General features: G+C 41.5%; 1 protein-coding gene across 4 annotated transcripts in view; it reads left to right on the top strand.

Annotated features, from left to right (window-relative positions):
* The window catches only part of Fhip1a (FHF complex subunit HOOK interacting protein 1A), a 252,515-nt gene that overhangs the window by 157,054 nt on the left and 69,094 nt on the right, over positions 1-26,367 (top strand). For 3 of the 4 annotated variants that reach the window (XM_087628641.1, XM_087628636.1, NM_001439825.1), the window contains 2 exon segments: positions 9,749-9,973; positions 21,702-22,328. In XM_087628641.1, the coding sequence (XP_087484767.1) occupies positions 9,869-9,973; positions 21,702-22,328 (732 nt within the window). In that variant the 5' untranslated portion in view covers positions 9,749-9,868. 4 annotated transcript variants of the gene reach the window in all.

Genomic DNA, 26,367 nt, shown 5'->3' with positions numbered 1-26,367 from the left:
CCATTCAATATTATGAGAGAGGCAGGGTGTGGGATGGGAGTGGGGTGGACTGGATGGGGCCAGAGGATTAGAGCATGGAGAGCATTTCAATTTAATAAGATTTTGTTGGACTCTAAGAGGTTGTTTGAGGAAGTTGTGTCCAAAATGATCCCCCTCTGCTATTAGCTGTAATTGAGGGCAACGAGTTCACCTCTCTTCAGGTGTTCCCAATATTTGAAGAGTCGTCACCCTTAGATAGGATTTTATGTGGTAAGCACATTTACGGTAATAGACTTTTTATGTATTTAGTAGCAACCAATTTAGAGCATTCCAAATGTGCATTCTAAAACAATGAGTTTTTCTACTGACAGTTGCTCAGAAAAAAGCAAAGATTGATTACTGATCTCAGAATTAGAGCTGGGTGGGTTGGTTTTCGGCTACAGATTCCTGAAAGGCAATGTTCTCCAACAGTGAAGACATTACAGATACAAACTCATTAGCAACTAGAATTCCTGTAAAGGTTGTCATCCAAAGGCCTTTATATTTCTTTGATGGTTATCTGATTGTAACAGCTTTGATCAAGTACATAAAATAATTATTTGAGCTAGAAGAGACCCATGAAACAAAGATTGAGTCCTAACCACTTACCTAAGTGGTTTTAAAATGAAGACCTCCCGCCTTTGCTCCTTAAGGTCTCACAGCTCCTAGAGATGGAGCTCAAGTCTGTACCCCATTTGCTAGCTTCAAGGCTGAGTTCTGAAGTTGAGACTTAATGCTTTTAGTCCCCTCTCAGCTTTCTGCAAATCAACAGATCATCAGGACGGGACAAAGTAGAAATGTAAAGGGAGCCTGCCTTGCCTTTCCAGGGTTCTAGGCACTGCTCTGACCTGGCAAGTCAACCCCGATGATGCAGCACTCCCCACCTGTGTTCCTGACCTACTTTTCTTCTGCTCCATTTGGTCCTTTGGAACCCTTTGTCTTATATCTTCAAATCCCTCAAGTACATTAGGCTCCTTCTAAGTAGGTTTGCAAATATAGGCAAGTTTCCCCTTAATAAAATCTTGATTTGACTCTGTTCTTCTAAAGATAGCCATCTTTTTGCTTAATTTTTTTAAAAAATAGTTTGGAGTGAGAATTTTGGTTTCTTTGAAAAACACGGAAATATTCTGGGAATAAGCTTTCACTTCGACCCCAGGTTTGGGAGATGGGGCTGCTCCAGATTATTCACACGAGCTAAGATTTGCCTCGTGCTCTAGCAGGGGTGTGATTTTGCCAGCTGCAGATAGTGTGACTTTGGATTCTGGGGACTTCTCAGAAGGTATATAAATGCTAGGGCCCCAAGAAGGAGGTAGGTGTGTGTGTGTGTGGGGGTGTTGTTGGTTGGTTGCAGTTTGTTAAGTAGTGGTGTGCAAAGAAGAAGAAATTAGATCTCCTCACAGCGAAGAGCAAACCTGCCTCAAGGAGCTGGCGTCCTGCCTCCAGTCAGTAGGAAGTAGTTTAATAACAAGTCCCCCTCCCCCTCTCTCCTTTTTCACTCTTACCGGGGGTTGAAAAGATTGGAGAAAAACAAAACAAAGTTGCAAAGTCTCGCTATAGTAATTCATTGTGAGAAGTTAATTATTTTTAAAGATAAAAGCAGCAAAGACTAGTATGAGATTCTATGTAACTAAATGCCAAAACATTCATCGTTTGTATTCACTCTGCTAGTGAGAGAGTGATATGTCAAAAATAATTGCTGGAGCTTCCTGACAATGTGAGTTTTTGACACATGCCTAACTTTCCTAAGTGTTAGAGCTTTCCAAAGAGTAGGGAGGGGTCAGGCTGCCTGGGCCCCCAGGAGCCACCAGGTTATGATCCGGAAAAGCAGGACCTCAGCTTGTTCATGAAGCATGGCCTTCACTGTGACATTTTCTCCATGCACGGGATTGTACTTTGTTCTCATTTATCTCGTTTTCTTGATAGTCTGCTTCTGAGGCTATAGGGAAAAGGGAGCCTTAGGACTTCTACTTCAGTGATTACGTCTCATACTGTAACATTTTGTAATATGGAGCATATTTTTATTCTTTCATAACCAAATACTAAAATATCCGGCCAATCAAAACAGGGCCAGTAAACCACATGTGATTCTATGGCTCCTAATCCTGTTACCATTTATATTTAATATACATTTTCTTTCTGTATTGATGAGACAAAACATATCCATATGTAATATTAATGATAGAAATATAACCAATCGTAATGTCTTTGGAAATGATATAGATGGTTCTGGTTTCGTTGTGAAAATTTTGTGATTAAATTCTAGGCTGCTATAAATGTGTTTTGACAAGCTATCTTTTTTTTTATCCTTACCCCTCCAAATAAAGAATTAGCAACTACACCCTGAAACCCTGAAACCTGTTTGCTACCACTGTTACAAACAGTATTCTGAGTAGTGTGTGTGTGTGTGTGTGTGTGTGTGTCTGTGTGTGTGTGTATTAGTGATTTGTTTGAAGAAAGAAAACAATAACTTGTACAGGTCAGAATATTGTGTAGAGCTTTCTTAAGCATGAAATTTGAGTTGCTAGGCACATGTGTACTTATGGGAAGTGTTTGGCTCTGTATGAAGAGTGACAAATGTCACCCTAACTGTCCCAATACCACATTTGGCTTTCTTTTGTCCCTGCTTCATTTGTTTCCTTTGGTCATGATCTGGAAATGCAGAAAAATGAAGGGAATAACATAAAACTGGGAAAATACAGGAAAATGTAGACAACTTATTGAAACTGGCAATCTAGGAAGTGTGTGTCTGATATAGCTCTCAGAAATATGGAGCTGTCTCTCTCAGCTTTGTATTGCCCCAGAGAACACAGGGATTTAATTCTCTAGTACTGGGCAAGGAGGGGGCATGGAACCATCTGATGTGGAACCATTGTAGTGTTTGTGGCTATGTTGAGGATCTTCTGGAACAACTTTTTCTGTCTCCTGTTTAGGTTATCTAACATGCTTCGTTTCTTCTTTCTCTTCCAGGTTTTCTTTTTGTTATGATTTCTATGACACAATTTGAATCTTTGTCCCCCTGCCTCAGAAAGTGTGATTGGAAAAGTATAAACCAACAGAGCTCGGTTTTCCTAGAAAAGATGGACTCCTTGAGGGAATTGGGACAGGGATGTACTGTAGCCCAAAAGGAGAACGTAATGTCTTAGAATGTGCTTTGGACTTGGGAACCAGAGACTTAATGTTCTTTTTCTATGAAAGCTGTCTTGTAAGCTCAGAGCCTTGGCTAAGGTATTTTCCTCCGCATTGTATTCTTCGATCCCGGAGAATACTAAATAAATATAAGTCCTCTTTGAGAAGTGTATTAAAGCACCTTAGAAAACACCATTCTTCCCCTTTTCCATTTTCTTTACTCAGAGGCGATCTGGAGGATGTATGCTTTAAAGAAGGACTTTTAAATCCTGAAGTTGAAAAGCATCTTAAGAAGTCTTGCGGTTTTCTGACCTCTGGGATAGACTAGGTGCTTTGATTTTACTTCATTATGACTTTTAGCCTCTGGATAAAGGTATCGGTGGTGTCTTAGACACATAATGCTTGGGACAGTGAGGACATTGACTCATAATCCAGTTTTTTCACACGCAGCAAATCTAAGCATTGATAAGCGATAGTCAGGTAATCTAGGCCAAGTAAGGAGCCCAGGAGTTGGGGTCAGAGGGAATAGGAGAACTCGTGTTCTGAAAACATGGGCTGTGCTCCCATTGTTTAAAACATCAGCTGGCAGTGAAGCTGCAGGAGCCCTGCGGTCCAGACTGAGCCCAGTTCTGAACGGACCCGGTCAAACAGCTCCCTGCACACAAATCCCGTGGGAGGGAGAACTAGACCTTCAGAGGGGCAGATATGCCTGGGAAACCAGAGGAGACTACTCTCTGCCCACATTTCTGACTCTAGAGGAAAACACCTAGCGCCATCAGGGTCCCCTGTGCACAGGGACCCAGAAGTAGGGGCAGGCCCTGCTAGTTGCTGCCCTCACGGAGAGCTGAAACCCAGCCCCGAGGAGCAACTTCAGGCCTGAGACCAGAGATTAGACCAACTTTTCTGCTCCAAGTGACCTGCCTGGTGGACTCAGGACGCACGCCTACAGAAACAGCTGAAAGCCAGTGGAAATGAATGACTACACACCTGAAAGCAAAACCCTCTGTTCCCATAACTGGCTGAAAGAAAACAGGAAAACAGGTCTATAGCACTCCTGACACACAGGCCTGTAGTCAAGCCACTTTCAGAAATAACAGAACAAGGTAACACCAGAGACAACCTGATGGCGAGAGGCAAACGTAGGGAGCCAAGCAACAGAAACCAAGACTATATGGCATCATCAGAGCCCAATTCTCCCACCAAAGCAAACACTGAATATCCAAACACACCAAAAAAGCAAGATCTATATTTAAAATCACATTTGATCATGATGATGGAGGATTTTAAGAAAGACATAAAGAACTCCCTTAGAGAAATGCAGGAAAACACAAGTAAACAAGTAGAAGGAGAGGAAACACAAAAATCCCTGAAAGAATTACAGGAAAACACAATCAAACAGGTGAAGGAATTGAAAATGGAAATAGAAACAATAAAGAAAGCACAAAGGGAGACAACCCTGGATATAGAAAACAAAAGGAAGAGACAAGGAGCCATAGACACAAGCATCAAATCACAAGGATAATAGGTATAGAAGAGAGTGAAGACTCCCAACTCAAAGGACCAGTAAATATCTTCAACAAAATCATAGAAGAAAACTTCCCTAACCTAAAGAAAGAGATGCCCATAAACATACAAGATGCCTACAGAACTCCAAACAGATTGGACCAGAAAAGAAACTCCTCTCATCACATAATAGTGAAAACATCAAATGCACAAAACAAAGAAAGAATATTAAAAGTAATAAGGGAAAAAGGTCAAAGTAACATATAAAGGCAGATCTATCAGAATCACACCAGACCTCTCACCAGAGACTATGAAAGCCCGAAGATCCTGGAGAGATGTCATATAAACCCTAAGAGAACACAAATGCCAGCCCAGGTTACTGTATCCAGCAAAACTCTCAATTAACAAAGATGGAGAAACCAAGGTATTCCATGACAAAACCAAATTTACATAATATCTTTCTACAAATCCAGTCCCACAAAGGATAATAAATGGTAAAGCCCCACACAATGAGACTAGCTACACCCTAGAAAAAGCAAGAAACTAATCGTTTTGCAACAAAACATAGAGAAGACAAGCACAAACATAATCTCACCTCCAAATACAAAAATAACAGGAAGCAATAATCATTATTCCTTAATATCTCTCATCATCAATGGATTCAATTCCCCAATAAAAAGACACAGATTAACAAACTGGATACATAATAAGGACCCAGCCTTTTGCTGCCTACAGGAAACACACCTCAGAGACAAAGACAGACACTACCTCAGAGTAAAAGGCTGGAAAACAACTTTCCAAGCAAATGGTCTGAAGAAGCAAGCTGGAGTAGCCATTCTAATATCGAATAAAATCGATTTTCAACTAAAAGTCATCAAAAAAGATAAGGGAGGACACTTCATATTCATAAAAGGAAAAATCCACCAAGATGAACACTCAATCCTAAATATCTATGCTCCAAATACAAGGGCACCTACAAACATAAAAGAAACCTTACTAAAGCTCAAAACACACATTGCACCTCACACAATAATAGTAGGAGATTTCAACACCCCACTCTCATCAATGGACAGATCATGGAAACTGAAATTAAACAGAGACATAGACAGACTAAGAGAAGTCATGAGCCAAATGGACTGACAGATATTTATAGAACATTCCATCCTAAAACAAAAGGATATACCTTCCTCATGGTATATCCATACATCACCTCATGGTACTTTCTCCAAAATTGACCATATAATCAGGCACAAAACAGGCCTCAACAAATACAGAAAGATAGAAATAGTCCTGTGCGTCCTATCAGACCACCATGGGATAAAGCTGGTCTTCAATAACAATAAGGAAAGAACACCCACGTATACATGGAAGTTGAACAATGCTCTACTCAATGATAACCTGGTCAAGGAAGAAATAAAGAAAGAAATTAAAGACTTCTTTGAATTTAATGAAAATGAAGATACAGCATACCCAAACTTATGGGACATAATGAAAGCTGTGCTGAGGAAAACTCATAGGTCTGAGTGCCTGCAGAAAGAAACAGGAGAGAGCATATATCAGCAGCTTGACAGCACACCTAAAAGCTCTAGAACAAAAAGAAGCAAATACACCCAGGAGGAGTAGAAGGTAGAAAATAATCAAACTCAGAGCTGAAATCAACCAAGTAGAAACAAAAAGGACTATACAAAGAATCAACAGAACTAAAAGCTTGTTCTTTGAGAAAATTAACAAGATAGATAAAACCTTAGCCAGACTAACCAGAGGACACAGAGAGTGTGTCCAAATTAACAAAATCAGAAATGAAAAGGGAGACATAACTACAGAATCAGAGGAAATTCAAAAAAATCATCAGATCCTACTACAAAAGCCTATATTCAACAAAACTTGAAAATCTGCAGGAAATGGACAATTTCCTAGACAGATACCAGGTACTGAAGTTAAATCAGGAACAGACAAACCATTTAAACAACCCCATAATTCCTAACGAAATAGAAGCAGTCATTAAAGGTCTCCCAACCAAAAAGAGCCCAGGTCCAGACGGGTTTAGTGCAGAATTCTATCAGACCTTCATAGAAGACCTCATACCAATACTATCCAAACTATCCCACAAAATTGAAACAGATGGAGCACTACTGAATTCCTTCTATGAAGCCACAATTACTCTCATACCTAAACCACACAAAGACCCAACAAAGAAAGAGAACTTCAGACCAATTTCCCTTATGAATATTGACACAAAAATACTCAATAAAATTTTTGCAAGCCGAATCCAAGAACACATCAAAACAATCATCCACCATGATCAAGTAGGCTTCATCCCAGGCATGCAGGGATGGTTTAATACACGGAAAACCATCAACGTGATACATTATATAAACAAACTGAAAGAACAAAACCACATGATCATTTCATTAGACACTGAGAAAGCATTTGACAAAATTCAACACTCCTTCTTGATAAAAGTCCTGGAAAGAATAGGAATTCAAGGCCCATACCTAAACATAGTAAAAGCCATATACAGCAAACCAGTTGCTAACATTAAACTAAATGGAGAGAAACTTGAAGCAATCCCGCTAAAATCAGGGACTGGACAAGGCTGCCCACACTCTCCCTACTTATTCAATATAGTTCTCGAAGTCCTAGCCAGAGCAATCAGACAACAAAAGGAGGTCAAGGGGATACAGATCGGAAAAGAAGAATTCAAAATATCACTATTTGCAGATGATATGACTGTAAATTTAAGTGACCCCAAAAGTTCTACCAGAGAACTCCTAAACCTGATAAACACCTTGAGCAAAGTGGCTGGGTATAAAATTAACTCAAATAAATCAGTAGCCTTCCTCTACCCAAAAGAGAAGCAAGCCGAGAAAGAAATTAGGGAAACGACACCCTTCATAATAGTCCCAAATAATATAAAATACCTTGGTGTGACTTTAACCAAGCAAGTAAAAGATCTGTACAATAAGAACTTCAAGACACTGAAGAAAGAAATTAAAGAAGACCTCAGAAGATGGAAAGATCTCCCATGCTCATGGATTGGCAGGATTAATATAGTAAAAGTGGCCATTTTACCGAAAGCAATCTACAGATTCAATGCAATCCCCATCAAAATACCAATCCAATTCTTCAAAGAGTTAGACAGAACAATTTGCAAATTCAGCTGGAATAACAAAAAACCCAGGATAGCTAAAACTATCCTCAACAATAAAAGGACTTCCGGGGGAATCGCTATCCCTGAACTCAGGCAGTATTACAAAGCAATAGTGATAAAAACTGCATGGTATTGGTACAGGGACAGGCAGATTTCCATTTTACGACTAATCCTTGCTTTGAAAACCCTTTCATCATGAGTTGCCCTGCCACAACTGTAGAAGTTCTTGCTTTTGAATGCTTCATGTTCTCTTGTGTTTAATTCTACACTTATAAAGAACTTTACCTATAAATTCAATGTAAGTCAGTACCAGATCTGTTCTCACGTTTTTGTGGTTGGTGGAAAAGAACAATTGATCATGGTTCTTTTTGTGACATCCTTCTGATACGTTGTAAATAGCCAGCTCCTCCAAACCTGCACAAGTCCGCAGTTACTTTCATGTCTGTCTGTCTGTCCGTCCGTCCATCTGTGTGTGTTTGCATGTGCGCAAACACTATCTCTCTCTCTCTCTCTCTCTCTCTCTCTCTCTCTCTCTCACACACACACACACACACACACACACACATACACACGCACACACACACAAACAGATGCCATGGCACATATGAAGAGGACAAAAGATAATTTGCAGCATGTTCAGATTTTCTCCGTCAACTGTGTGTAGATCTGAGTATTGAACTCAGGTTCTCTGGCTTGGCAGCGACTTCTTTTACTGCTGAGCCATCATGCAGGTCCAGGTCTGAGGACTTACAGGCTTTCCCAGTGCTCTAATAATTGTAATTACTTTCTTCTGGACTCTCTTCAATCTGTACAATGAAAGAAATAATATTCTAAACTCTGCCTAGTCCTTTTCTGCCTGACTGACCTGGCCAGATAATATTAAAATCTTACTGCTTTTGTCAGAGATCCCTACACATTCAGGATACAGTCTGTGACCTTAATTTTTTCCAATGATGATAGTATTATAGTTAGATTTTCTTCATATTTTATCCATGTAATTCATCTTTTATTTATAAGTTTTTCACCTTTTATTCACAGCTAATAAGATACTATCTTGTTTTTGATGGGTCATTCCTAACTTGTTTGTCAAGGTTACTTGGAATCTTATTATATTTTAGAAAAACTAGAAAACTTTACCTACTTTATAACCACAAAATGATTGAAAATCAATGTTCCTTCTTTCCTTCCTTTCTTCCCTCCTTCCTTGTGTGTGTGTGTGTGTTTGTGTGTTCCAGTTCACGAACCTATGTGTGTGCCTATGTGTGCATGTGGAGCTGAGAAGTTGATGTCATGTGTCTTCCTTGATCACTCTCCACTGTAGTAACTGAGGTAGGGTTCCTCAGTTGAGGCCAGACACTACTCTTGTGACTAGTCCAGCTGGCCAGCTTGCCTTGAGGATTCCCATCTTTGCTTTCTGGGTGCTGGAAAGATAGGCCCAGCACCAACCAAGCTCTTCTGTAGGCTTGAAATTTGAACCTCAGTCTTCACGTTTGCCCAGCAAACCCTCTATTCCCTGAGCGGAAGCCTGGAGTTCACCCATGGGTCAGGAAGCTGTTTTTTCCTGTGACTGTTGATTCCCAGTTTTCTTATTACTCTGTGTTTCTTAAACTTCTGTGAAAGTCAATAGCACAGTTTCTTATTTGGTTGTAGAAACTAAACTTGGGTGATTTGGTTCAATAACTTATGTATAGCGAATGCTTTTAGTGGAGAGAAGAAACCCCATAATAGTTTAACACATGAATATAGATTAGTGGCACCTTAGTTTATAACTTTTTAGTAGCAAGTTGAGAGACTAGGAGAAGTTTTAGGTTGAATATAAATAATAGATCTAACTACCATATAGCTACTGTTTGCATTGGATTTTGTCTGTCCTTTTAGTTAAATTTAATAGCCAGTGTCCTGTTTAATATATGAACATAAGATGTATTTTTTTTATTATTGTCATTACAGGTTTTTGGAAAATGACTGTGAAGACTGAAGAAATTACATTTTTAACATGATACTTGGAGTTCATGACTGCTTACGGCATTTCCTTGAAAATTAAATATGACTTAGACGTGTCAAAGTTTTATGATGTCATCGGTTTCAACAGAAAGCAAACTCCAGCAGGCTGTAAGCCTGAAGGGAGTTGACCCAGAAACATGCATGATTGTGTTTAAGAACCACTGGGCACAGGTAATATATGAGCTCCGTGTCTTATGCGGCGTCAGTAGCCCCCAGCCTCTGTCACACTGAGCCAAGATTTCTTACTCTCTGACAGCCAGCTGGCTTTCCAGAAACACGGGGTGGGAGGGCCCTTTCAGTCAAGAGAAAAGCAGCTTTCTCCTCCTGCTTTCCAGTAGTGAGTATCTGGTTAAAAACAGTTTTCTCAAAGGACTTGTTTATGAAGCATTTGCTTAGTACTGTGCTGAAGCCTTCAATTGTTCTATGCCATTTAGTCTTCTCTAGAAACCAATAAGGTAGCTGGTAGAGAATGGAGCATTATGGGATAAATGACCATCTGGAGGTTCTGCAGCCAACGAATTACCAAACCAGACTTGGTAAACAGACCTCAGTCCCTTGAGTCCAAAGCCTGTGGGTTTGACCTCGGTGCTCCACCATTGTTAGGCCTGGGAACCCTATACAATGTAAGAAAAGGTACCTGGCTATATGTGAGTCGTCTTTTCTAAGCACATTAGTTTCTATGGATGATTCATTCTGACTCCTCTGTAGCTTTTCTCTGATCGGCTGGTGTGGATAATTAAGGGTTGAATGTTGAGAGAATTTACTAGCCTGCCCCTTTCCACAGGAAGCTTGCAGGTAGTAAAATAAACAAAACTGGTATTTCTTTGCTACTTCTCCAATGTTATACTCCCCAGGTGAGCTGGTAAGTGGCTATTTATGTGACAGTTTTTTAATGACTACCAGGTTCCTTCCTGTGTCTGGAAACAACGCATGGGTTAAAGCCCGGAGCCTGTAAATCACAGCAATTATAGGGGACACGGTTTAGATCAAAAAAGAGCAAAATCAATTCTGCTTCTGGATTGCTCCCATCTTCAAGTTGCTTTTTTCTGCCCTGCGCAAAGCTTCTGTGATTTTTTTGTGCTTTCCCATTATTGTGAGTTATTGTTCACATTTTAATGGATTTACTATGGGCACTACTCCTGGAGGAAAGGAAAGAAAGTAATTCAGGGTTATTCTTGATAATTAGATAACTACCTTTGCCTTTGTGCGTATTAAAGCACTTCGAAGCAGAGGCTCCAAAGTAGGCTTGTGAACCTGAGATGTGGCCAGCAGGCCTGCTTCTGCCCGTACCTGTTTGAATGTTTTTATTATTTTGTGCTTATACCGTGCACAGTGTATCTGTGTACTATATGGTCATTTATTGATTTACTTAAATGTTTGTGCCTATTTTTAGAGCGGGTTGCTACACTACTGGCATTTCAGCTTACCATCCATTTGACTGGCGAAGCCTACCTTTTAAATGTGAAACCTTTGCTCTGGGGCCTACTGAGTTTGTATATAATACATTTGATTATGAGGCTTCCTTCTGAGGCTACTGTAATGTGATCCATTTGACTTTGGGTGCTGGGCTTAGAGACACAGATACACCACTGACCTCCTGACGGTGTGTACATAGATCATCTGCCCTGCTCTGTCCTGTCTCGTTCTCCAAAACAGTCAGAGTGCTGCTAGTATGTCCTGTGTCAGGGATGTGCCTGCCTTTTTACTGATTCTAGAATCCTGTTGGCCATTTCCATGTATGAAAAGCATGAATGGCTTTGACATTATCAGCTACTGTGTGTTATTTGAAGCACGGTGCAGATGCTTAGCACCCTCCTGTTGAAATACAGAGCTGAAGATGGGACTCTCTTGTTAGAGGGAGTGATGTTAGTTATTGAACAGTTCTCGTCGTAAAGTGTGAGCCTGTCTTATGACGGTCCAGCCATTTCCTTAGCTTTGGCTGGGTTTTCTTTATGAATGAAATGAAAGGACCTTTTATTAATTTCTTTAGACTTGGCTTTTCCTTCTAAATAAATCTGGGAAATGCCCACAATCTCTGTCTACAGAGGTTCTGGGAACCTTTCCACTAACTGTATGAATGGAAATATTGGCTGAGAAATCAGTTCAGGTGGGTGTCTAAGTGGCTGTTTCCCCGTAGAGGGTGAGTTAGCCAACAGTTCAAGGACATCCCTGGAGCATCTAGTTGGGACAGCTACAGGAATTAAGCCAAGAGAAGGGGCTGGTATGCGTGGGGGTAGTGGAGGAAGTCTCAGTTTAGGCTGTTTGGTTGTGGAAGAAGTTTTGATGTCAGAGGAAGGACACATTACAAGAGGAATGTTGTTAGTAAATGCTGTTTTCTCTTTCTTGTTGGTAAAAAAGAGGGCCAGGAAAGCAAAAATATTTCCAGAAAAGCAGAGGTGTGGGCTGGGAATGAATCCCTCCGCTGTCAGGACTGGTTGTTGTGAATTCATCTCTGGACCTGCATACCTTGGCTCTTTACTGTGGCTTCTCCTGCTGAGGTGAATAAAGACCAACTCAAGTTAAACTCTGGCATGAGCCCCACTGTCCCTGCTCGGACTGCAGCCCCAGCTCCCCTGAGGCAACCAAGAAAACCTGAAAGGCCTCTAGGAATGTGGCACCGTCAGGACTAGACAACCGCCTTTTATTTCCTGGAGTGTGCCATTAACTTCTCGGTACAGTGCTTTTGTTTACCATAAATTAGGAAAAATGAAGGCAGCAAAAGCCTGTGCTACCTGGAATTCATCTGTGTTTGGATATTTCAGTATAAATGCACCACAACTGACATGCGTTCAACAGTCTCTGCTGTACTATTTGTGAATCTCTTCTGTCTCAGAGCTTGAATTACACAGCTGACCGGGATGGACAGATGAGGGTGGCTGCTTTCTGTCTTGGCCTATACTGTCAAGGGCATCTAGTTCTATATCTAGCACAGCTCATGCCCAGGGCAGTCCATCATTCCAGGGATGAGGTCTTGAGTTGCCTGGCACTGCACTTGAATTCCCAAAATGCCCCTGGGTGTGATGTCATAGCTGAAGAGTGCTCTGCAGACACCTAGGAGAAGCCTCCTCCCTAATGATGACACTGGAGAATGGAGGCTTAGGAAGTTGTGCCTGGCCCATGCTTCCTCTCCCCTTCTTGAGGGGTCAACTTTTACCTTAAGTCACAAGTGACTTAAATCCAGACCCCTCTAGTTGAACTTCCCAGTGGCATGTGACCATCCACCAACCAGGACGGCACAGACCGTTCCTTAGATCCTAGCTTCTGTGACCCCAGACTGAAATTGCTTGACATTCATGGCTGCCATCGTCCTTGGCAAATGTCCTCCATCTCATGCCTCTGTGTGAAGTGCTTGCTGCTCTTTCTGCTGCCGTGTTCCTCCGTTCAAATGCTGCTTTCTACTGGACACATTTGGAACATCACTTCCTCCAGACACTTTTCTGCACTCTTTCATGTTTTTACGCCTCGCCCCAACATCACCCAGGCTTTCTTTAGCTGTCGCACCAGTCACCTCATATTGCAATGGTCTGTACACCATCCGGTTCCCTGCACCATCGCGAAGCTCCTCAGTGTCCGAGGTGGTTAGCGATCCGCTTATATTTCTGCTACCATAATAGAGTGTGGCGTGTCGTAGAGGCTCAATAAACTCTCGAACAGCAAAGCAGCGAACGGGAGGCCCTTCAGAAGAGCCAGGCAGTTTAGGAAGCCGCTGAAACATGCACCGATTTTAAGCCATAGTGTAGTATCCTTCCGGGAGGAGCCTGGACTTACCTTCAGTGAGAAGGAAGACTATGCACTAGCGTTGGATTCTTAGTCATTTACAAGAACATCGCACAATATGGCGGGTTATTGCTTTTAACTCCTCTGTATCTTTGCCTTTTCTGAATGCGAGGGGTCCAAGTGGAAGGAAGCACTGAACTGCAGCTAATCAACTGCTCAAGTGGACTGGCGGATGGATTAAACCGCCTACCCTGGCTATTTCTCACGGCGCACTTGTACCGCGATTGCATGGACCTTGCCGTATTTATTGTCCCCTTACTTTCTTCAAGCAGGAGAACAGAGGACGTGGAGGTGGCAGTTGGAGGAAGCTAGGCAAGGTGGTGTATGCTTGTATTTCTACTAGTTTGGCAGCAGAAACAGGAAGAGAAAGAAGAGTTCACAGTCAGACGAGGTATTTAGTGAATTCCAGGCTAGCCTGGTCTACATAGTAAGACCCTTCCTCAAAACAATAAGTAAGAAAACAAATAAAAATTTATATTTCCATCCATCTAATAAATAAGCTAGATCTTTTTTACCAAAAATTTTGTTTTTTTGTTTGTTTTATGGCATACTTATCCTTTGTGTCCACACTTATACTATATGGGTTTGTTCAGCTCTATTTATTGTGTATAGAGGAAATGAAAAAAATTGGAGAAAGCCGGACATGGTAATACATTTCTGTAATGCTAGCCCTTGAGTGGCTGAGGCAGGAAGATCATGAGTTTAAAGCCATCCTGGACTAATAGTGAGAGCCTGTACAAAAAACAAGCAAGCAAGCAAGCAAGCAAGCAAGCAATGTCAGGACTGTATTACAGTAATGGTGCTCCAGGAAGAAAGTACACTGGGCCTTCCTTTTCATCTTGGAGGAGATAGAAGTGATAGAAATGGAGGCACATAGATTGCTTATATCAAATTTGTTCCCACAGTAATGAAAACTAGAGGGCGGGCCTTACGTCTGGTGTGTAGAGTAGAGCTCTGAGTACCCTGAATCCGTTAAAGAAACACAGGAAGAATATAATGTGTGGATTTGGCACCTTATTCTCTTGCTCCGTTTAGCTTTGCTTTGTGTACGCACCTCGCTGCAGACTAGATGACTGAGAACGCTAAAAGACATGGAGAGATTGGAAGTTTAGAAGGCTTAGAGAATTCTGATAAATCTTCCCACTAACATTAGAGCACGCGTGTTCCTTTACAGATTTCAAGTGTCCTTAAACTTGACAGCTGAAAGTAAAGTGGACAAAAGCCATGCTCCCTAAGAGAGGCCGTCAGCTGGTGCTTCTGGGAGACTCTAACATTCTGAGCCTGCTGCAGTGCCTGGGCTCTCCTGATACGCATTCACCTAGTATGCGGTCTGAAGGGCACGGGCTGAAGCTAACGTTCTGCTCAGAATTTTTACTTAGAACCTCCTTCCTGTGTTCTTTTCATAGTTGTAATTTATCTTTCAAAAAGGGGGTTTTGTTAGCAGGTGTCCTGGCCTAGGTTATTGTGACCTTGACACCAGTTAGAGTAAGTTGGGAAGAGGGACTCGCAATTTAGAGAATGCCTCCGTAAGACTTGTCTGTGGGCAACTCTATGGAGCCCTTAATTAATTAATTAATGACTACTGTAGGAAGGGTCAGCCCATTGTGGGTGCTGCCGCCCCTGGGCAGGTGGTCCTGGGTAGTATAAGGAAGCAGGCTGAGCAAACCATGAGGAACAGGTCAGTAAGCAGTGTTCCTAAGCTTTAGTTCCTGCCTCCAGATTCCTGCTGTCCATCCTTTCTCCCTGATTTTGGATGATGTACCACAAATTGTAAGATGACATAAACCTTTTCCTCCCCAAGTTGCTTATAGTCATGGTGTTTTTTTTTTTTATCACAGTAAGAGAAATCCCAAGTAAGAAGCGTGTATTAATTATACACAATAGTGAGTTCCTAATGGTACTTTCATATATGTAATATGTATTTTTATCATATTTACCTCTCACTACCCTGATTTGTTCCCCCCACCTGCCCAGATACTCCATTGACCCCTGCACAAAGAAACTTCTTTGAATAAAACTGACTGGCACAAACAAATAACTAGGAAATATTGACAGGCACTTCCGTCACTTAGCAACACGAAAGTAATAGCTTCCCCAGTGGGGCCTGTGTCTTCAGCCCCTTTGTGGTTTTTGAACAGTCTCTCATATAGCTCACATTGCTCTGCAGTTCTTGCACCTCTATCTTCCAAGCCTTGGGATTGAAGGTGTGCACTGCCATACCCCACCTTCATTATATCTCAAAATCCCTGGTTGAGACAAGTCTGCAGCGTCTGATAGAGCTGATATCATGCAAGTGGAGTGAGCAAACCTGTTTCACAAGGACATTATAGTTTTGCTGTTAGAAGACAGAAAGCCAGGCACGGTGGCGCATGCCTATAATTCCAGCTACTCAAGAAGTCTGCGAATTCAACATCAGCCTGGCCTACACAGCAAGTTCAAGGCCAGCCCAGGTGACTTAGATTCTGTCTCAAAAGCAAAACAGACAGCAGAAGCAGCAGCAGCAACAAAACAAACAATAGCCTGAGGATGCAGCTTTTGTGGTAGAGCATGCGCCCAGTGTAAGGCAAGGCCCTGGGTTCGATCTCCAGTTCTGAAAATAAGAGAAAGAAGGCAGGCAGACGGGCAGGCAAGCAGACTGGAAGGAAAGAAGGAGAGGGAGGGAGAGGGAGAAGAAGGAACGAGGGAGGGGGGAAAGGAAGCAGGCAGGCAGGCAGATAGCTTGCGGCCCTGGTAAGACCCTGTAGAGACAGGAACTCAAGGGACGTCCCAAATGGAAAGACTTGGAAATTAAGTACTGAGCAAGGACACAGTGGAAGCTTAGCTTCTGCTGTGGTTGTTTGGTGCATAAAGTGTAATTTGGCCCATGACAGTTAAATCCTCCCCTTCTGTGCAGTGGAAAACGTTGCTTAGTAACTTGAATTTTCCCTCAAATGCCACTTTAAATTGCCATTCCAAGGGGTGTGGAGCTGTGAGTGTTTTTTTCACACGTCTCTCGTGAAGTAAGTGTGCCCCAGTCAAGGTGGCATAGTTGCCTGCTATGGAAGGCATGGGCCAACAGTAAGATTGGACTGAAACAGGTCTCCTGGCAGAGAAACACTTGTATTTATCACAAAGAATAATCGTCTGGTAGCTTGAGGTAAAATTGTGTGATTAATGTGGGCCTTTCCTTTGTTTCTTATTTAGGGTTCACCACTAGTTAATATTCAAGCCTGATGGGGCCATATTAGGGACCAATGTTAGGAATATCTGATGCTCCTTATGCAAGAAATAGGCTATTTAAAAATTGTAGCCTCAATAACACTCATATCTAAAGGTCAAATGGCTTTGAAATTAGGTTAAATTTAGCTGTTTTGATCTGCTGGTAATTTGAAATCCATTGTTCACACTGTTCATTTTGTGTTTACTCTTAAATTATGTTAATTTATACATGGAATTAAATATGACCCAGGCTCATATCCCCTGCCCCCTCTCACACACACACCCTCTAGAGATGAGAAAGATGCTTCGTTACAATGAATGCTTCTATTGTTTTTAAGTGAACTGGTTTATTTCATGAGTGTGGGCTTTTATCATTGCCGATTACTTTATTAAATATTATTTTCAGTTTAATAAAGTAAACTTGTTTCGTAAAGGAGATGTTTACAAAGTATCTCTCTCTGACTATGACTCTTGCAGAATCCCCACAGCCTGGTCAGGGCTTGCTTGAGTGTGACAGAGCAGCTAGTCCCAGCAAGGGCCAAGCCTGCAGGAGGCACTGTATGCAGCCTCAGTGTTGAATTTCACCACTCACCCGTGTAGGTTAGAGTCAGCATAGAGGGTAAAACTGGGTGGCAGGCAGAGGAAACAGGAACAAGGATAAGAGGGTTTGATGGCAGTGATGTGAAGCCAGAGAACAAAAGGGAAAGACAAGGAAAGCCCAGGTCACATGAGGAGTCTGTCTGCAGCAACTGGGAGGACCTGGTCCCCCTTGGATAGAAGCGCTTTGGCATTTCAGTGCAGACTTGAAGACTCCTGCTAGGGTAGGAGCCAGTCCCTGGGCGAGGCCTCAGAGCCCACTTGGAAAACAGGTCACAGGTGTGTCTGCTGGCAGGAACAGGAAGGAGAGTAAGCCTGGGAAGGTCCTACCGAGAAGAAAGGCTCAGGATCTGTAACAACATGGCACTTGCTAAATGTGGGTGCTCTGTGACTCACCCACACACCCATCTCCCAGGCAGTAAAACTGCCCATCATGGTTGGGAGTGAGAAAAGGGATCCAGGGTGTCTGCTTCCTTCCAGGTCAGCAAACCTTTTATCTCTGTAGATTATTCAAATTCTGCTCTCAGGTTTCTCTGCCCACTTACCCAGAAGGTTTAGAAAGCAGCTGTCTTAAGGAGGGCTAACTTACTTCATTTTAAAAACTGCTCAACAAGGCCTACAGGTGGCTCGGTGTTTGAGACAACATACTCATCTCTCAGAGGACCAGAATTCAGTTCCCAGCACCCTCACCAAGCAGCTCACAAGAGCCTGTAACTTTGGCTCAAGAGGATTTGACACCTTCTGACTGCCACGGGCACTTTCATACACCCACACACAGACACACACAGACACACACACTGACACACACACAGACACACACAGACACACACTGACACACACACTGACACAGACACACACACTGACACACACACAGACACACACAGACACACACAGACACACACAGACACACAGACACACACAGACACACACTGACACACACAGACACACACACACAGACACACACAGACACACACACACAGACACACACAGACACACACAGACATACTTTAAAAAATAAAGTTAAAAAGAGGCTACACAGTTTATGTTTGGTTATAAAGTTCTCTGTTCTCTTCCCTCCTCCTTACCCTCTTCTTCCTTCCCTCTCACAAGCAGGGTCTCTCTATGTAGCCCTGGCTAGTTTAGAACTCACTGTATAGATCATGCCAGCTTTCAACTCACAGAGATCTGCCTGCCTTGCCTCCAAAGTGCTGGGATTAAAGACGTGGGCCACCATGCCCAGCTCAGTTCTCTTTTAAAGATGTTTCCTAATTGGACTGGGAGTTTTAGCTCAGTGGTAGGGTTCTTGAGTTGGAATCAATATTATGTATATGTAAATAATATATATATATAATGAATATATACATACATAAAGGTTAATTAGTCTGAAGAAAATTATTTATGGTTGTATGGATTGTTTTGTTGTGTATATTGCATACATATATTAGATACAAATAAATATGTGCTTGCCTATGTGACAAAAATATATACCCCTGTTTATGAGTTTATATTATATAGGCACTGCTTATGAGTTTATATTATATAGGCACTGTTTATGAGTTTATATTATATAGGCACTGCTTATGAGTTTATATTATATAGGCAGTGTTTATGAGTTTATATGATATAGGCACTGTTTATGAGTTTATATTATATAGGCAGTGTTTATGAGTTTATATTATATAGGCATTCTAGAGAACTGGATTTTCAATAATTGCTTTGTGTCAGGATTTTCCTTCTCTTTGTATACATTAATACAAAATAACCTTTCTTACTTTGATCTTTTAGATTTATCTTATGAGCTCACAGCAAATTACAGGGAAGAGCTAACTGATTTTAAAGTCTCACTTGTCTTCATTTCCTTCTCTACTGTCTCTTCCTTTTTGATTTGTTAGAATCCATGCTGGCCTTGAACTTGTGGTCCCCTTTCCAAGTATTGGGATTACAGGCATGTCCTGCTAGGCCCAACCTTATGCATATGAGTGTTTGCCTGCATGTATGAATGTGCATCATGTGTGTGCCTGGTACCTGCCCAGGCCAGAAGAGAGTGCTAGATCTGCTGGAACCAGAGTTACAGAGGGCTGGGAGTTGATATGCAAGAACAGCCGGTACTCTTAACTGATGAGCTCTTTCTCCAGTCCCATATCTGTTCTTTAGCAAATCATTTCATTTATATTTATGTATAACTTGTGTGCAATAATATGATTTATGTACATAACAGTGGTTATAGTGTATGGAGATGTATTTGGTTATGGTTATCTTGTTCGTGACCATCTGGGTCAATAGTATTTTATTTTTCCTTACTAGAAAAAAACTCTGACATGGAGAGTTTAGTCAGTTTTCCCTCAAATCAGATTAACAAGTCAAGGGCAAGAACAAATTCACAACTAATGGCACCAGATTGTTTTGTTTTGTTTTTTTAGAAAGACCAAGGTGGTAGCACTACCCATATATAAAGCAGTCTCAGTTTTAGACAGTTTACACGGTGAACAGAGTGAGAAGTGTAATTGCATTTTTCCTGGAGACCTAGCTGTAAATAAAACTCTCACAAGTAGACGCAACACATTTGTAATCATAGCACCAACAAAGCACAGCCGATGTGTCCTTCAGAATGCAGAACCTTCACGTTAGGGACTTTGGGGACTGTGGTGTTGAAGAAAAGCCCCTTTAGGACAAGTGTGTTCCTCCCTGAGCCAAAACCCAGAGCCAAAGTGAGCACAGTAGGCCTGCAGGGAATTCTGCAGCACCCGGGAAGTGTAGGGTAGCAAGTGCTCTCTGGAGGCATGTGGCAAAGAGGATGTCCGGGGGCTGCCTGCGGCCACCAGTCAGTGGGCCATGTATCATTAGGGTGACTGCTGAAGAAATGCCCTTTCTTGTGAGAAATGTCAACTCAAGAGTTTTGGGCTCACTTTTCCCCTTGTGACACAGTCTTCTCAAATTTATGATGGAACTTGATAGAGATTATTGATGATGTGAAAATGTGTTCGTTATGTCAGGATAGACTTACCTGGTCCATAAAGATTCCTTTTCCTTGCCTCTGACAGGAGAGAAATGGAGACCTTTCCCTGAGAAACAATTTCCCTTATTGCTCATGCATGCTGACATAGCATTGTGTAGTTGCCAGTTTCCCGGAACAACTCAAAAAAAAAAAAAAAACTGTTACCTAAATACAGAACATGTAACAGCACATCACAGAAGTGGGCCAGGAGGGAACCGCCAAAGGCAAACATTGCATTCTATGCTGTTCAGAAAGGCAAAGAGAAACAAAGATTGAGTCAGTGGTGAAGCGCCGGGTGGTTTTAAAAGTACCACGTGGAGTATTTTAAAGGAGTCAATCAGATGGGATTGTCATGGCTATCCCAAGTCACTGAGGTAAATGAGAACTAAGATGTAAAATAACCTACACTGTCAGGTACCCATGTACACGTGTCAGTGGGAACAGTGAGGTTGGAAGCTTCAGATACCAGCAGTAGGAAGAAAAAGAGCTGGACCAACCATGTGTCTCGACCTTTACAGGTGCCTAACATATGTAATTTACCTTAGCCATCTATTAGGTGCATCTGATTTTGTTTCATTAGCTACTTTGTATCACTGTGTCCAAAACCTTCATATCACCCCAAGTGTCAGGAGTCTATTTTGTAATTGATTATCTTGGAAAGATATTCATTCATTCATTCATTCATTCATTCATTCATTCATTCATTTATCATGAAGAACGAGATGTTCAGACTCTTTAGACCTTGGTTTTTGTGTCTATGCCTTCTGTTAGGATCAATTCCATTTGTGCTACAGGGTCTCACTTTCCATTGATTGCTCTTACTCCTGTGTTGTGTGTGGTTGAAGAGGGCGTCTGTCCCTCCAAGTGGAGAAGTGAGGCATAGTGTTTGGGAACATCGCGTGTAAGGAGTTACGTTGCTCTGCCAAAGTCTTCGGGGCAACCGCACTATGGAAGAAAGCCAGGTTTCCTTTTAATTATTTCATGCATTTGAAATGTTAAAGGCCACGTTGTATGATAGTTGAAGGGGAAAGTAACTTGTTTTCTTTTTGCATATAAAAGTAATGATTACTTTTGCACTTCTTTGCTTTTCTTATCCTTTCCGCTATTGACATACTCGATAGTTTTTATATTATATATAATATTCTAATATTCTACAATATTCTATAATTCTATAATATATATATTATATATGATATCCAACATCAAATGTATATAATTTGTATTGAATCCCAAGTCTCCATTTTTCGTGCCAGTTTGGCAAGGCTGGGGTGGACTGCTTTGGAGATTATGGGAAACAGCAATAGGTGACAGGTGGTGCTTGCTATATTGCAGGTTGTGAAAATCTTAGAGAAGCATGACCCCTTGAAGAACATCCAGGCAAAATATGGGTCCATCCCCCCAGATGAGGCCAGCGCTGTGCAGAACTATGTAGAACACATGCTCTTCCTGCTCATCGAAGAACAAGCCAAGGATGCTGCCATGGGGCCAATTCTGGAGTTCGTGGTCTGTGAGAACATCATGGAAAAGCTCTTCCTTTGGAGCTTGAGACGAGAATTCACGGACGAAACCAAACTCGAGCAGCTAAAGATGTATGAGATGCTGGTCACCCAGTCCTACCAGCCCCTGCTGCACCATAAGCCCATCCTGAAGCCCCTCATGATGTTGCTAAGCTCCTGTTCGGGGACAGCCACCCCGGCTGTGGAGGGAAAGCTTGTGGTCCTGCTCAACCAGCTTTGCTCCATCCTTGCCAAAGACCCATCCATCCTGGAGCTCTTCTTCCATACTAGTGAGGACCAAGGGGCCGCCAACTTCCTCATCTTCTCTCTGCTGATACCCTTCATCCACCGAGAGGGCACCGTAGGCCAGCAAGCACGGGACGCTTTGCTATTTATCATGTCTCTCTCGGCTGAGAACAGCATGGTGGCCAATCACATTGTGGAAAATACCTACTTCTGTCCAGTAAGTCCCTCTCCTTGGTGTGCTTGCCCCACGTCCCACCTCCTCCCCTCACGTGCCAAGACTGTATGCTTTTCTGCCATTCGTTCCAAGTTGTACCTTCTGTGGCAAGGTCTTCCGAGGAACTTGCTTGGAGGCAGAGCTACCTAAGTTTCAGTGCTAAAATTTGGTTAAGCGGCAACAGCCCACAATACCGCTCTAGTCTCTCTACCGTTTCTCAATTCATCTTTGCTGTGTTAGGCAGAGAGGTTGATTATACCTGCACTTTTAAAATCCATAGCCTCCCAGATTGACTCTGCTCCACTGAATCAAGGCATGAGGTAAGGCCCCTCACAGCTGGTTTCCCAAATTAATTTGTTTCTCAGCAAGATAATGACTGTTGTAGGTCTAAAGCATTGATTTTTGTTTTAAAAATGAAAGCATATTTGCAGCGACACAAAAAGTTCTCTACTTTGCATAGTTCCTTCGTCCATGCTATGGAAACAAAGCAGTGTATATTAGAGAAGCCAGTGCCCAGTCACACCAAGAAAAGTATGGAATTTTCAGGGGCTCATAGTCTCCGAGGGATTTTGGTGTTCTACTGGTTAACCAATAGCTATCAATACTTTCTAAACTTGGTGAACACTCTTAGTATCTATTCTTTTTATTAGTCTTTACACTGTAGCCTTAAATACACGTGAGATAGTTTGGAGATTCCTGGTGAGTTTTGTTGGAAAACAGAAGACAGGTTGCTATGAGGAGATACAATTTTTGTTGTTGTTGTTGTTGTTGTTGTTGTTGTTTTTGTTAGTTAATAACGTATGGATGATTTTTAGATCAGGAGAACACTCCATAGAGGACATTTAGAAATGTGTGTTTGTGGGGTGTGTGTGTATGTGTGTGTGTGATCTGTCTGTCTGTCTGCTTAGCGTGGGGATATGAGGTTAGTGAGGAGGGGTTCACCTGCAGTCAGTGTTCACAGAGTGTACTAATAATACCAAGTGTAGGCAGGAGTGAAAATAGGAATTCATATTAATTACTGCTGGGGATGCAAATTGGTGTAGCCACTTTGGAAGACAATTTGATAGTTTCTTTTTTAAAAAGTGGTTTATTTATTTATTCATTTTTCTGTGTATGGGTATTTTGCCTGTATGTATGTCTGTGCATGTGTGTAGTGCCTGTGCAGGTCAAAAGATGGCATTTGATCCTCTGCAACTGAAGTTACAGCGGGTCGTGAATCACTCTGTGGGTTCTAGGAATTGAACTCAGGTCCGTTGGAAGATCATTCAGTATTCTTCACCACTGGGCCATCTTTCCAGTCCAACAGTTTCTTATGAAACATGCTCTTGTCATATAGTCCATCACCTGCTTTCCTTGGTATTACATAAAGGAATTAAAACTTCTGTCCACACAAAAGCCTGAACATGGGTGTTTCTAGCTTCTTTTTTCATAGTTTTTAATTATAGTAGCAACCAAGATGTCCTTTAGTATATGAATAAAATCTGATCCACCCAGATGTTCAAAATATTACTCAACTAAATGAAGTGAGCTTTCAAATCATGAAAAGACCACAGGAACCTTAAACACATACTACCAAGCTGAGAGAAGGCAGTCTGAAAAGACTGCACACTGTCTAGGTCCACCAGAGGATATGTTATCAGTGAAAAGAAAAGCATCCTCTAAAGTTGGCAGATAAAAGCATGGGGCATTTGGTTCTTAGGGTAGTGAACTGTGGTACTATTAGAAGAATACATGTCTTGTATGTCTGTCCAAGGCCACAGAATGAATAGCAGAAGTAAATTCTAGTTTAAACTGTGTACTTTGGGTGACTATAATGTGTCCAAGCGTTTCAAGATATGGAAAAGACAAGAACTTCTGAAAGTATAAATAGATATGCTAACTGAGGAAAGCAATATCCAAAGGTTATTAACATCGAACATTGCCTACTTTGTGGCCCTGAAGCTTTACTTATAAATACCGGGACAAGGATGTTCATTTAGTTGACTAGTGACTTAATGAAAATAAAAGTTAAAATATATGAAACAAAACATAATTAGACTATGTATTAGCATGTATCTATAGCTACATGTGTGAAGACTAACAAATCTAAAATCGTGTTGCATAATGATATAGGTAACAAAGTTCTACGTACCATGTTAGCATTTACATAAACTTTACATAAAGCTCAGAATGGTACCTACCAGTTTTTTTAGGGGGGAGCACACACATATAGTTAAGGTAAAAATATAGTTAAAGAAAAAAACAAGCATAAGAATAATGTGTATTAGCTTCAAGACTGCAGTCTGTCTTGAGGATGATGACAGGAAGGGGGTGGAAATGAGAGTGGAGTAGAACTGTTCTCTTGGCCCTGTGGATTAACTGGTCCTCACACGTGTGGCTTGACTGATCCCAGATCCTCACATAGCGCTCGACCGCTCAGCCATACCCCGGCTGGTTTTAAGAACATGCCAAGAACTCTGAAGAAACTAGAGCAAAATGATACAATTTGATAAGTATTACGGATGGTTTATAAGTCTATTGTTTTCTGATTATCTCTAATAGTTCATAACTTAAAAATTCAAGTGCATTGGGAAAAGAATGGGGCGTGGCTCTAGTGTTTAAATTTCCATTAACTGTGTTTAAGCTGATTTCAGTAATTGTTGCTTTTATAAGAATGTGTTTTAAAACATTGTACAGTTCATTTAAATTGGAGGGAAAGCAACATTACCAGCTGACCTCATTTGCTAGATAGAGGACAAGTTTCTTGTGTTAGATTACCCCTCAGGATAGAGCCCATAATTTCATTTATACTCAGTTTTCCATAATTACATCTGACAACATAATTAAAATAAAAAAGCCCCTTTATTTTGCAGATAAAAGCATATGCTATTAACCAACCAGCGAAGGGCCACAGTCGACAAAAAGCTTTCTCTAATTAGTATGATTGTCAAAGTGCGTTAGCATCAGGCTCTTGGAAGAGTAATGACTCTCTTAGCAAACTGGACCTCATTTGGAAACCTGTGCTGTTCAAGTTGCTAGAAAGAGCTGCCTGGCTCTGCTCTCCCACCCCTTGATTCTCAAGAGAGAAGGAGAATATGGCTACCCTGCAATCTGCTACCAACAAATGGCTGGGCACTAAGTGATCCTGTTTTGTTTTTAAACCAAATGTTGATGGTTGCACTTAGACCTTTTGTCCCATGTTGGCAAAGTCTAGTAAGCATAAATCAGGCTGTGCACATCAGAGCAGGTGACCTTTAGGTACAGAACCACAGGTAGGAAGTTATTTATCCCATATCCAAAATTTATGATGCTTTTTATTTTGGCAAATTGTAGCAAATGCTGTCTACCAGGTGTTTTGCTGCTAGCTTCCAACCAAAGCCATCTGCTAAAAATCTTTGTTCCGCTAAAATTAACCGAGTACTCTGGGATGTTTAAGGATTGACCTTGACTTGCTCAGTGTTCAGTGGAAACCACTGCTCTAATCTTGCATGTGTTCTTGTCTTTAATCCTTACAATAGCACAACTCATTTAAGGTTATAGAGTTTAATAACTACCAGTTAATGGCAGGATCCAGCTCAAAACCACATTCGTCTGATACTAAAGCTGCTTGTAGCGTTACCACACCAGACTGTCAAGGAGTCATTTGTTTTCACTGTCGCTATCCATCTGGCCCTGAATGATGATCCATCCTTTCTTCCTGTTTTCTTTCTTTTCCTTTTTGTGTATGTACGTGTGTATGTGTTTCCATGTGTGGAGGTACATACATACATATGTACACACATACATATTTGGGTGCCTGTATTTGTGTGTGCGTGTGCATGTATGTTTATGTGTTTCCATCTGTGGAAGTACTACATACATATATCCATACTCACATCTATGCAGATATCCATCCATATATATGCATACACACATATTTGGGTGTCTATGTATATGTGTGTGTGTGTGTGTTCATGTGTTTCCATGTGTAGAAGTACTACATACACATACCCATAGGTACATCCATACATATACATACACACATATATGAGTGCCTGTATATGTGTATGTATGTGTGTGTGTG

The sequence above is a fragment of the Rattus norvegicus genome, chromosome 2 (genome assembly GCF_021556685.1).
Source record: "Rattus norvegicus strain SHRSP/BbbUtx chromosome 2, alternate assembly SHRSP_T2T, whole genome shotgun sequence".
In the NCBI taxonomy this organism is placed as follows: Eukaryota; Metazoa; Chordata; class Mammalia; order Rodentia; family Muridae; genus Rattus; species Rattus norvegicus.
This window is presented reverse-complemented; position numbering and strand designations above follow the sequence as displayed.